Consider the following 14104-nt stretch of genomic DNA (forward strand, 5'->3'; position numbering starts at 1 on the left):
GTATTATTCCCTTCTCTAATGAAAGGCCATCAATCTGAAGCGTTAAACTGTGTTTCTAGCTCCACAAATACTAATTAACTAGCTGAGCATTTCCAGCATTATCCGCTTTAGTATTTTATTTTCCCCCCAATAGCTTTATTTTATTAAAATAATGAAACAGATATGTTTATTAACCATCTAAATAGTCTAACAGCACATATCGACAAACTCACTGAACACGTTCACTTCGGTCGACTGGATGAACTCTTCTCCATTCTGACCCGTGACAGTGCAGGAATACGTTCCAGAATCACTCATCTGCATATTTCTGAGCGAGAGTGAGCCGTTCGGGTACAAAGAAGCCCGGTGTGAATAGTTGAAGAGAAAAGTGCTCCAATTGCCTGCATCCAATATCAACTTGCCGACGTTGCTCCAACTTATCCCATTCGAATACTTCCATTCCACTGTCTGTATCTGTTCAGTAATGCCCGTGACTACCGGCAAGAATATATTCCCAGTGACCGTTCCGTTTAAAACGTTAGCGCTCGTTTCGATGACTGCCACTTGCAGTACAACTGTAAATAACCGGGCACAGGATTAAAAAAAAACTGATTAATACCCCAACCGAGTATGGAAAAAAAAAGAGACAAAGGTGACCAGTGTATCGGCCATGGCTTACCTTGTAGCCAACAACTGCAGAATGTCATCATCTTGGACTTTCCAGACCACTCCATCGTTGAGCCTCAGTACCCTCAGTTCGTCGCGTCAATACAGCTGGTGCAGTCCCGTAGCATCAGCAACTAATTCTCGCCTCTGCTCGGGTAAAAGAAAGGGCGAATCACGGAACTTAAATGTCAGTCTGCAGGGGAAATATTAAAGGCTTAGCCAGCGATTGCACGAAAGGCAATCAGATTGCAATATCGCTCGCACGGGGAAGCAAATCTAGACAATTCAACACTAACGTGTTGATTTGACCACAGCATCTGCAGTGTACTTGTGTAAGCCTAGACAATATCGCTCCTACGGGGAAGCAAGCCTAGATAATATCCAGTGGATTTAGATTTATTCAGTGAGTGGAATACAATTGCATCAGAGCGTCGGGACTCGGTAGAAATGCAGCCGAATCTCTAAATTCGTCCCTCCACATCTGGGGTTAAAAATTGGGGTGGCGAATTCTGAAAGAACATCACAAACAGGAGTTCTGATGAAGGGTCTCGACCCGATATGTCAACTGTTTACACTTTTCCAGTGATGTTGCCTGGCCTGCTAAGTTCCTCCAGCATTTTGTATGTATTGTCTGAAAGAACATCACATTTCTTATGATGCCGCAATCGAAATTGCAATCGGCGATTTCCTTAAAACAACCTGAATTAGAATAATAAAAACTCAATTCTAGGAGTTTATGCTTATTCAAAATCAAGACGAGTTGTTATAGAAGAAAAACGGGAAAAGTGCGAGAAACATTCAGTAGAACAGGTAGCATCTGCAAAGAAAGAAAATTATTGGTTAGGTCAAGCAGCATGAATATTCAAAACTAGAGAAGAGTTCGCCTTTAGAATTGCCTGCGGCTTATTCCCCTTAGATCCACTGGGAGATGCAATGTGCTGTAAATACTTCATTCATATCACCATCAACAATGAAAATCATCCTTAAGGATGTATTTACAATGTTTAACTGCAATTTCTGTTTCTCAGACGGAAGGCAGGAAGATATAACTCCACCTGACTCTGCAGGACAATTAGAAAACGTCGGAAATGATCCGAAAATGATCAGAAATTAATTTAAGAGTTTGCATTTGATACATATGTTAATTTGAGCCGTCGGGAATTTAAAAAAGTACTGCGTCAATTTGAGAAGCACCAATTTAAGAAGTAACTGGGCACCAACTGGAAACTGGAATTGAAATGTAAAAGCATTGCGCAGATAGTGGAGAGCAAAAATAAATGAGGGAATACTCAGCATGTGGGAGAAACAGATCCAATATTTCAGCTTAATAACTTGATCTCAGCTCCTTTCTGCCGGAGGGTCATCGACATGAAAAGTTCTTTGTTTCTCTCTCCACAGACCTATTGAGTATTTCCAGTATTTACTTAAAAAACACCACAGTTCCAGTTCAAGATGAGTCCAGTTGGATTCAACGCAACTGTCTCTTCTGTATTAATTTCGAATATTGACTGACAGCTTCCCATCTCGTAATTGTTAGGTAACTCTAGAAGTGCGAACCCAAACAATCCATGGGAAAACAGGGTGTGAAAATAGCGGACCGGCTGATAAATAACTAAAATTACTAACTTATCCAGTTTCTTGAACGGCCGATGCATTAGAATTAATTCACAATATGTTCTGTACACTTACCATAATCTTTGCATCTGAACTAGCAGACGTAGGATTAATCAGCTCTATTGCATGACACGAGAGTAAACGAATTACCGAACAAACCCTAATGTGGCCACAGATATACAAGAAAGGAGCAGCGTGCAAAGTTCTGATGAGCAATTCCCACTATGAAAAGACAAAGGTAATTGTGAACCAGAGTCTGTTCATTTGCCGCTTCCGAAGAAGAAATACAGTACACATAAGAACGCTACATAAATTCAGTCGCTCGAATTTATTTCAGTAATTTGAACATGATTAACCCATTTGATTCCGTTAAAGATGCAATGGCATAGTAATAATGGCTACCGATGAAAACGGAAAACAGGTTCAATTGCCTAACGATATATTCTATCATTCAGGCAAATTTAATGCAATTACGAAGTCTGGGTATTTGACATTTCCGAGTGAGAAATGTGTAAATTCTGTGCATTATAAAATGAAAATCATAAAATGGATCACGCAAACCAATATATGTAAAGGGAATTATATTTCAAATATCTAACATCCACACATGCATATTCCAAAACTTACCCTTTCTCAATGTATTGTTCTCTTTAATCGCTGATATTAAACTGTCAATCTGGAATAAGAATATTAGCTACGATCGGATTATCACGGTCGTGGAACGGAGGAAGTCCTGGTACCAAGGATTGGAACCCGGCAGATAACTGTAATTGTCGATGAAACGATTACAGATTTTTCTGACCAATTGTTCCAAGGTCTAAGTCAGAAACTATGATCTGATTGAAAAAGTCTCACGCACAGTGTTACCAGTTGAACTGCACTAGACACGTTTCACCTTTTGAACTTCGACAAGAAGTCGCAACACAGCACTCAGTGTTATCAGATCAACGCTTATCAGAGTTGACTTAAGCAACGGAGCTTTAAAGGGCGAGGACGGAAAACGCACAAGCCAGGGCACAGAGGTAACAGGAGAGGTCAAGATCTGCAAGAGACACTTTGAGCAGTTCCCTCGTTTACCTGCATAATCAACTAAGTTTCTCTTGGATGAGCTTCCCCTTTCTGGGGCACCCTGAGGACCTCGTAGCATGTTGGTGGAGAATAGTGGGATACTTATACAAGTTTGGTATCTTCACACAGACATTTTAAAGATTTCAACATAAATGATCCTGTCATGGATTCCCGACAGGGGTCATTTAGAGTCATAGAGACCAAAAAAACATGCTCTTCAGCCTATCGGGCACATGCCAAACTTTTCTTTTGCCCAGTCCCATCTACCTGCATCAGAATCCTAACCCTCCCATCATGCACTTATCCAAACTTCTCTGAGGTGCTGCAATTAAATCCTTGTCCATCACTTTCACTTTCATTCCACACTCACATCACCCTCTCAGTGAAAAAACTCCCCCTCATGTTCGAAAGGTTCAATAGGTACACTTAATGTCAGAGAAATGTATACAATATACATTCTGAAATTATTTTTCTTCGCAAACATCCATGAAAACAGAGGAGTACCCTAAAGAATGAACGACAGTTAAACGGTAGAACCCCAAAGCTCCCCAGCTCCCCCCCCCACGCACAAGCAGCAGCAAAGTGACACCCCAACTCCCCCACCATTCCCTTTAAGCATTCGATTTTTCACCCTTAACCCATAACCTCTAGTTATAATTTCATCCAACCTTAGTAGAAAAAGCCTATCTATACCCCACATAATTCTGTATACCTGTATCCAATCTCCCCTCATACTCTTTTGCTCCAGGAAATAAAATCCTAATGCATATATGTCAAACTCAAGGCCCGCGGGCCAAATCCGGCCCGTGGTGGAATTATCTTTGGCCCGCGAGATAATATCTAATTACTATTAAAGCTGGCCCCAGTAATCGAAGCGCCTATGGCGTATGATATGGCTAATGCTGAGTTTATTCAGGTACCAGGTTTTCAGGGTTTTTAGTGTTTATTCGGCAGTCTTGCTCGGCAGTCTTCTTCATAAGAAATGGAATTTGTAAAGTGAAACACTTTGTAGTTATAGCAGAGACTGAGACACATGAGAGCAGGCTGAAAAAACGGAGGCAACGAAAGCTGCGTTCGCACGTGTCCGACTGATCCGGCCCGCATGAAGCTGCATTTTGCTCAATCCGGCCCGTGACCTAAAATGAGTTTGACACCCCTGTCCTAATGTATTCAACCTTTTCCTATAACTCAGATTGTCAAGTCACAGTGATATCCTTGTGAATTTTCTCCATGCTCTTTCAATCTTATTGATATCTTTCCTGTAAGTAGGTGACCGGAACTGCACACAACAGTCCAGATTAAACTTCACCAGAGTTCTAGAACATAGAACAGTGCAGCACAGGAACAGAATATTTGGCCCTCAATGTTGTGCCAAACCAGCTAAAAATCAAATCAAAAATACCCAAACACTAATCTCCCCCTACCTACACAATATTGATGTCCCTCTGTCAAAGGCGGATCGACCCGATGCAATAACGCAAGGTACCACAAATTCAATAAAACCATAAAACAAGCGATACTTCGTCAAACTTCACTTTGTATTCATAGCATGCTAAGGAGGAAGTTACAGACTGATCTCCCAAAGAGACAGTCCGACACTTCCCACCCCCGAACATAATTCCACACAATTTATAACAGCAATCATTACAGGAAATATTATAATTACACGAGTTAATACAGTTTTAGAATAGTTTCGATCACATGGTAAGATACAATTAGATGTAAAATCATTATTGCTTAGTTATAATTATTTCTGCCAAGACCAGCATGGATACAATCTCAGTTCCTTATGTTGACACCTGCTTCTACTCTCCAACATTCTACCCCCCCCCCCCATGCTGTCCTTCTCCTATTTAGTTATGTTATACCTCAAAAATACTTTGTGCGACCAGATAATTCTTTATTTAGACCTATGTCTAACGCTATTAGGGAACAATATCTGGTACATCATTAGGAAATCTGCAGATGCTGGAAATTCCAACAACACACACAAAATGCTGATGGAACGCAGCAGGCCAGACGGCATCTATAGGAAGAAGCACTGTCGATGTTTTGGGCCGAAACCCTTCGTCAGGACTCATCTGTCCTAACTCATCTGTCATCATGTGTCCTGACAAAGGGTCTCGGCCCGAAACGTCGACAGTGCTTCTTCCTATAGATGCTGCCTGGCCTGCTGTGTTCCACCAGCATTTTGTGTGTGTTGTCTGGTACATCATTTGTTGCTGGGTAAGGTTCCCTTTTTGGCTGTACAGCAACCAACATAAGGTACCTATAAGGTAATTGATCATTTGCTAATCATTGTCTTTTAATCCTTTCTAATCTATACCCCTATTTACCTATCCTTTTACTCCATCACCTCCATCTTCCTTACATCCATATGCCCATCCAAACACCTCTTAAAAGTCTCTGATATATTTGCTTCTACACCATGCCAGGCAGCACATTACCAGGCATCCACAAATCTCTGAGTATTTGCCATCACATCCCCCTTGAACCTACCCACTTTCCCCTTCAATGCATTCCCTCTAGTTTTAGACGTTTCAACCCTGGGAAACAGATATTCCCTGTCTACTCTATCTATGCCACTCATAATCTAATAAACCTCTATCAGATCTCCCCTTAGCCTCCAGCGCTCCAGAGAAGACAACCCATGTTTTTCAGCTTTTCATAATAGCACGTGCCCTCTAAACCAGGCAGCATCCTGGTAAACCTCTTCTGCGCCCTCTCCAAGGCCTCAACATCCTTTCTACAGTGGAGTGAGCAGAAGTGTGTGCAATATTCCAGATGTAGCCTAATGGGAGTTTTATATAGTTGTAACAAAACTTCTTGACTTTTGAACTCAATGCATCAATTAATAAAAACAAGCATTCTACAAGTCTTGTTAAGCACTTTAGTGACCTGTGTAGCCACTTTCAAGGAGCTATGAACTTGGATCCCAAGATCTCTCTGTTCAGCATTATTAGGTCACTATTAAGGACCTTGCCCTTGTTAGTGTACTGTCTCCCTGCATTTGCCATATCAAGGTGCAACACCTCACATTTATCTGGGTTAAGTTCCATCTGCCATATCTCTATCTCAATCTACAACTGATCTGTATCGTGCTGTATTCTAGCCAATCTTCTACACTATCTATAACTCCACCAATCTTGGTATCATCTGCATATTTACTAACCCACCCATCCACGTTTTCATCCAGGTCATTTTTATACGTCACAAACAGCAGAGTTCCCAGCACAGATCCCTGTGGAACACTACTACTTACTGACCTTCAGCTCGGATAAATCCCTTTAATCACTACCCTCTGTCTTCTGAGCAAGCCAGTTCTTAATCCAACCAGCCAAGTTGCAGCAGGCCCTTTGCATCTCAATCTTCTTGATTAGCCTCCTATGATGGGCTTCATCAAACATGGTGTTAAAGGGAATATGAACAACATACTGTACACTGCCTTTTCTTCATCAATGTTCCTGGTAACCTCTTCAAAAGACTCTGTAAGATTGGTTAGATATGATCAACTATGCACACAGCAATGTTGACTACCCCTAATCAGAATCAGAATCAGGTTTAATGTCTCTAATATATGTACATCATGAGATTTGTTGTCTTGTGGCAGCAGTACATTGCAATACATAATTAAAAAATACAGAAAGAATTATATATATTTAAATAAGTAGTGCAAAAAGAGAGGAAAAGTAATGCATAGTGTGCATGGATTCATTGTCAATTCTGAAATTTGACAGTGGAGGGAGGAAGCTGTTCCCGAAATGTTGAGCATGATGGAGCTTGTTCAGTTTACAACTTTCTGCAGCTTTATCTGATCTTGTGCAGTGGCCTCTCCATATGAGGTGGTGATGAAACCAGTTAGAATGTTTTCCACGGTAGCTGCTGTCATGCATTCTTTGTAATTGCATCAATATATTTAACCCAGGATAGGTCTTCAGAGATGATGACACCCAGGAACTTGAAACTCTTTATCCTCTCTTCTGCTGATCCATCATTGGTGTGTGTTCCCTTGACTTCCCCTTCCTGAAGTCCATACTCAATTCTTTGGTCTTACTGATGTTGAGCGCAAGGTTGTTGTTGCAGAACCACTCAACCAACGGATCTACCTCTCTCCTGTATGCCTTCTCATCACCATCTGAAGTTCTGCTAACAATAGATGGTGTTCGAGCTGTGCCTATCCACACAATTGTGTGTAGAGAGAGTAGAGCAGTGGAATAAGCACATATCACAGAGTGTGCCAGTTTTGATTATTAGTGAGGAGGAGATGTTAATTCCAATCCACACAGACTGTAGTCTCTCGAAGAGGAAGTCGTGGATCCAGTTGCAAAGGGAAGTGCAGAGGCCAAGGATTTGGAGCTTGTTGATTAGAACTGAGGGTATGATCATGTTGAACGCTGAGCTGTAATCAATAAATAGCAACCTGAAGTAGGTATGACTATTGTCCAGGTGATACAAGGCCAAGTGGAGAGCCAGTGAGTTGTATTCACTATAGACTTATTGTGGTGATAGGAAAATTGCAGCAGTTCCAAGTCCTTGATTAAGCAGGATTTGATTCCAACCATGACCAGCTGTCATGGTCCGGTCCATGAGATCCGCATTCTGGTTCATGGTCCGGTCCATGTTCCTTAATCCAGGTTTTCTGGTTTTCCCCAGTTTCTGTTGAGGCAGCTGATTCTTGGTTGAGCTGGCTTCATAAATAGCTTCAGGATTCAGCCTCTGGCTGTTGGATTGTTCCTGTCCAAACCCCCTGTCTGTATCCCTTCTCTTCATCTTCCTCTTGGAGCCTTGCCTCACCTCACCTGGCCTGGCCTGGAGCCTTGCCTTCACCGCTGTCAAGTTCAACCACTGGAGCAAGATAAGGAACTGTCTTTCATTGTTTTGAACTGTCTGTGTCCATGCCTTTGCTAGTTAGGTCTGGCTGTTTGCCACTACCTAGTGTTGGGAACCATTTTTGTGTCCTCGCCTTCGCTAGGTAGGTCCAGCCATTTGTTGCTACCTAGTGTTGGGAACTGTCTGTGTCCACACCTTCACTAGGTAGGTCCAGCTGTCTGCTGCTACCTTGTGTTAGGAACCGTCTTGTCGTATTCTGCATTCTGTGTATGAGCCCCGGCCCTATGTCCTGTACCCAAGGAGGGGTCCCGGCTCTGTGTTCCAGTTCCTGTCTCTTCCTCGACCAAGTCAAGGCTTCAGGGTCTTGTCCAGTCCTAGCCACGTCCAAGAACCTTGTCCTGTCCAAGCCTTGGCTTTGTGTTCTCGTCTTGTCCACGTGCCTCGCCCAGCACAGGAGTACCTTGCCCAGCCTGGTGCTGGGGTTCACTCGTCCTGTGCTGGGGTTCACTCGTCCTGTGCTGGGGTTCCATTGTCCTGTCCATGAGTTTCAAGTCCAGTCCTGTTGCCTCTCCTTGTCCTGTAGCCACACCTTGTCCTCACCTAGTTCTGGAGTCCGAGCCCGAGTCAAGACCCAGCTTTTGGGTCCTTGTCCAGTCTCTGGCTCAGAGTCCTAGTCCAGGCTCCTAGTTCCCAGTTCCATGTCCTGGTTCCGCTATCCTAGTCAAGTCCTAGGCCAGGCCCGGAATCTTTGTCTTGCCCAGGGCCTGTGTTATGTCCAGCGTTCTTTCTTCCCCACTTTCCTTGCTTTTTTCTCATGCCTGGTCCTGTTCCTGGTAGTTCAGTGTCTGTGTCTTGCTTTTGGGTCCGCTCCCAACACCCACCTTATGACACCAACCTTTCAAAGCTCTTCAGAGTAGATGTGAGTGCCACTGAGCGATAGTCATCAAGGCAGATCACCCTACTCTTCTTGGGCACTGGTATAATTGTCGCCCTTTTGCAGCAGGTGGATACCTTCAACTGCAGCAGTGAGAGATTGAAGATGTCAGTGAGTGATGATCTTTGCATCATCAATAGAGACAGGAGAAGTACCAGAGGATTGGAGGGTTGCAAATGCCATTCCCTTGTTCAAGAACGGGAGCAGAGATGGCCCAGGATATTATAAAGAGTCTGACTTCAGTGGTGAGCAAGTTGTTGGAGAAGATCCTGAGAGCAGGATTTATGAGCATTTGGAGAGACATAATCTGATTAGGGATAGTCAACGTGGCTTTGTCAAGAGCAGGTCATGCTTTTTGAGCCTGATTGAATTCTTTGAGGAAGTAACAAAACACATTGATGAAGGTAGAACAGTGGATGTACTGTATTTGGATTTCAGTAAAGCATTTGATAAGGTTTCCCATGCAAGACTCCTTCAGAAAGTAAGGAGGCATGGGATCCATGAAGACTTTGTTTGGAATTCCAGAATTGGCTTGCCCACCGAAGGCAAAGGGTGGTTGTATATGATTTATTTTCTGCATGGAAATCGGTGACCAGTGGTGTTCTGCAGGGGTCTGTTCTGGGACCCCTTCTCTTTGGGATTTTTATAAATGACCTGGATGAAGAAGTAGAAGGGTGGGTTAGTAAGTTTGCTGATGACACAAAGGTTGGGGATGTGGTGGATAGTCTGGAGGATTGTCAGAGGTTACAGCGGGACATCAATAGGATGCAGGACTGGGCTGAGAAGTGGCAGATGGACTTCAACCCAGATAAGTGTGAAGTGGTTCATTTTTGTCACATGGTGTGAGCAGAATCATCTGCAGCTTAATGTGAAAAGATTAAGGAGCTGGTGGTGGACCTGAGGAGGGCTAAGGCACCAGTGACCCCTGTTTCCATCCAAGGGGTCAATGTGGACATGGTGGACAATTACAAATACCTGGGGATATGAATTGACAATAACTGGACTGGTCAAAGAACACTGAGGCTGTCTACAAGAAGGGTCAGAGCCGTCTCTACTTCCTGAGGTCCTTTAACATCTGCTGGACAATGCTGAGGATGTTCTAGGAGTCTGTGGTGGCCAGTGCTATCATGTTTGCTGTTGTGTGCTGGGGCAGCAGGCTGAGGGTAGCAGACACCAACAGAATCAACAAACTCATTAATTAGGCCAGTGATGTTGTGGGGGTGGAACTGGACTCTCTGACGGTGGTGTCTGAAAAGAGGATGCTGTCCAAGTTGCACGCCATCTTGGACAATGTCTCCCATCCACTCCATAATGTACTGGTTAGGCACAGGAGTACATTCAGCCAGAGACTCATTCCACCGAGATGGAACACTGAGCGTCATAGGAAGTCATTCCTGCCTGTGGCCATCAAACTTTACAACTCCTCCCTCGGAGTGTCAGACACCCTGAGCCAATAGGCTGGTCCTGGACTTATTTCCACTTGGCATGATTTACTTATTATTATTTAATTATTTGTGGTTTTATATTGTTATATTTCTACACTATTCTTGGTTGGTGCGACTGTAATGAAACCCAATTCCCCTCGGGATCAATAAAGTATGTCTGTCTGTTTTTGGTAGGTCCAATATGAAGACAGAATTTAATATAAATGGTAAGACTCTTGGCAGTGTGGAGGATTTGAGAGATCTTGGGGTCAGTGTCGACAGGACACTCAAAGCTGCTGTGCAGGTTGACAGTGTTGTTAAGAAGGCGTATGGTATGTTAGCATTCATCAACCATGGGATTTAGTTCAAGAGCCCTGAGTTAATGTTACAGCTATATAAGACCTTGGTCAGACCCCACTTGGAGTATTGCGTTCAGTTCTGGTCACCTCACTACAGGAAGGATGTGGATACTATGGAGAGAGTGCAAAGGAGATTTACAAGGATGTTGCCTGGATTGGAGGGCGTATCTTATGAGAATAGGTTGGTGTACTTGGCCTTTTCTCCTTGGAGTGATGGAGGATGAGAGATGACCTGATAGAGGTGTATAAAATGATGAGAGACATTGATCGTGTGGATAGCCAGAGGTTTTTTTCCCAGAGCTGAAACGGCTAACACGAGGGGACATTGTTTTAAGGTGCTTGGAAATCGGTACGGAGCAAATGTCAGGGGTAAGTTTTTCATACAGAGTGGTAGATGTGTGGAATGCACTGCTGGTAATGGTGGTGGAGGCGAATACAACAGGGTCTTTTAAAAGCCTCTAAGATAGATACATGGATCTTGGAAAATAGAGGGCTATGCACTAGGGAAATTCTAGGCAGTCTCTAGAGCAGGTTACATGGTCAGCACAACATTGTGGGCCAAAGGGCCTGTAATGTGCTGTAAATTTCTATGCTCTATGTATGCCCTTGAAAACTCCCACCAGCGGATTTGCACAGATTTCCACTGCCCTTCAATGTACGTCATCTGGGCCTTATGGCTTGTGAGGGTTCAACCTCTTGAAATATGTTCTAATGTCAGCCTCTGAGACAGAGATCACAGGGTCACCAGATGCTGCACAGATTCACACAGATGCGGCTTCATTCTCCCCTTGAAAGTGTATCTGAAAGGCATTGAGCTATTCTTAAAGCATCACAACCATTCATGATATTAGGCTTCACTTTGCAGGAAATAATGGCCTGCAAACCCTGCCAGAGCTGCTGTGTGCCTGATTCCATCTCTAACCTCAATTGGAATTGTCTTCTGCTCTTAAAATAACCTTCCATAGGTAGGACCTGGACTTCTTGCATAGGCCTAGATCACTGGTCTTGAATACCATAGTTTTGCCCTCAGCAGATTACGAATCTCCTGGTTCATCAACAGCTTTTTGTTTGGGTGTGTCTGGTATGTTCTCAATGATACTTTATCCACACAGGACTTGATGAAGTTGATGACTACTCTGGCATATTCATTCAGACTTGAGATGAATTCCTGAACATTGTCAAATCTGCTAATTTAAAGCAGTCCTATACGTGCTCCTCCAACTCTCTTGAGATTGGCTTATTGGTGTTCACGACTGGTGCTGTGGTCAGTCCCTGTCTATCCAACTACTTATATATGCAGTGTCTTTGAATACTGCCCAATAATGTATGCACTACTGACATCAGACTCAGTGGCCTATGATTTCCTGACATACTCTTAGAGCTGTTCTTAAACAATGCAACAACTCTTCCAACCCTCCATCACCTTATCTGTGTCTTAGAATATTTTACATTCCTCTGCTAGGGCCCCTGCAATTTCTGCAGTAGTAACCCACAAGGTTAGAGAGTACTCATTGTCTGGCTTTAGGGACTTATCCATGCTAATTGATGTTAAGACACAATCGCCTCTTCCTCTGTAATCCATAAGATCCACTGTTGTTTTGTTTCAGTTATATAGACTCTAGGTCCATCGCCCAAGTGGATACAGATGTGAAAAATCCATTTAAGACCTCCCCTACGTCTTCCTTCTCCATACATAGATTGCCATGCTGATCGTCAGGGAGACCAATGTTGTCCCTTGTTATCCTTTTCCTCTTAGTAGATATATCTGTTTCTCCATCACCTTGTCTTTCTTTAGCCCTCCTGATTTCCCTCTTGTGTTTTCTTAATTTCTTATAGTCCTCAAGTACTTTGTTTGTTCCTTGCTGCTTATATCTGCTATGTACTTCCTTCTTTTTCTTAACTGGGACCTCAATATCTCTCAAAGCCCAAGGTTCCCTGCACCAATTAGCCTTACCATTTATTCTTACAGAAACATACACACTCTGTACTTCCAAAAGTTCTCTTTTGGAAGTCTCACTCTTACTAAGCATGCATTTGCCAGAAAACAATCTATTCCAATCCACATTTGCCATATCATTTCTGATGCCATCAAAATAGACCTTTGTCCAATCTAGAATCTCACCCCAAGGATCAAGCCTATCCTTCTCCATAATTATCTTGAAACTATAACATATAACCATATAACAATTACAGCACAGAAACAGGCCATCTCGGCCCTACTAGTCTGTGCCGAATGCTTACTCTCACCTAGTCCCACCTACCTGCACTCAGCCCATAACCCTCCATTCCTTTCCTGTATATATACCTATTCAAATTTTTTTTAAATGACAAAATCGAACCTGTCTGTACCACTTCTACTGGAAGCTCGTTCCACACAGCTACCACTCTGAGTAAAGAAGCTCCCCCTCATGTTATGCCTAAACTTTTGTCCCTTAACTCTCAACTCATGTCCTCTTGTTTGAATCTCCCCTACTCTCAATGGAAAAAGCCTCTCCACGTCAACTCTATCTATCCCCCTCATAATTTTAAATACCTCTATCAAGCCCTCCTCAACCTACTATGCTCCAAAGAATAAAGACCTAATTTGTTCAACCTTTCTCTGTAACTTAGATGCTGAAACCTAGGTAACATTCTAGTAAATCTCCTCTGTACTCTCTCTATTTTGTTGGCATCTTTCCTATAATTCGGTGCCCAGACCTGTACACAATACTCCAAATTTGGCCTCACCAATGCCTTGTACAATTTTAACATTACATCCCAACTCCTATACTCAATGCTCTGATTTATAAAGGCCAGCATACCAAAAGCTTTCTTCACCACCCTATCCACATGAGATTCCACCTTCAGAGAACTATGCACCATTATTCCTAGATCACTTTGTTCTACTGTATTTCTCAATGCCCTACCATTTACCATGTACGTCCCATTTTGATTAGTCCTACCAAAGTGTAGCACCTCACACTTATCAACATTAAATTCCATCTGCCATCTTTCAGCCCACTCTTCTAACTGGCCTAAATCTCTCTGCAAGCTTTGAAAACCTACTTCATTATCCACAACGTCACCTATCTTAGTATCATCTGCATACTTACTAATATAATTTACCACCCCATCATCCAGATCATTAACATTGGACCCAGTACAGATCCCTGAGGCACACCACTAATCACCGGCCTCCAAACTGACAAACAGTTATCCCCCACTATTCTCTGGCATCTCCCATCCAGCCA

The 14104-nt window shown here is 43.0% G+C and overlaps 1 protein-coding gene across 2 annotated transcripts in view; it reads right to left on the reverse strand.

Annotated features, from left to right (window-relative positions):
* The window catches only part of LOC140727304 (uncharacterized), a 36328-nt gene extending 33133 nt beyond the window's left edge, over positions 1-3195 (reverse strand). The window contains exons 1-3 of one of the 2 annotated variants that reach the window (XM_073044566.1): positions 2887-3195; positions 659-792; positions 213-554 (exon numbers count right to left, since the gene is read on the reverse strand). In XM_073044566.1, the coding sequence (XP_072900667.1) occupies positions 213-554; positions 659-713 (397 nt within the window). In that variant the 5' untranslated portion in view covers positions 714-792; positions 2887-3195. Of the gene's footprint in view, positions 1-212; positions 555-658; positions 960-2886 lie in introns of those variants that run through there. The other variant, XM_073044565.1, reaches the window with a different exon arrangement.
* Positions 3196-14104: the final 10909 nt, after the last annotated feature.

This window comes from Hemitrygon akajei, chromosome 5 (assembly GCF_048418815.1).
Source record: "Hemitrygon akajei chromosome 5, sHemAka1.3, whole genome shotgun sequence".
Taxonomy (NCBI): domain Eukaryota; kingdom Metazoa; phylum Chordata; class Chondrichthyes; order Myliobatiformes; family Dasyatidae; genus Hemitrygon; species Hemitrygon akajei.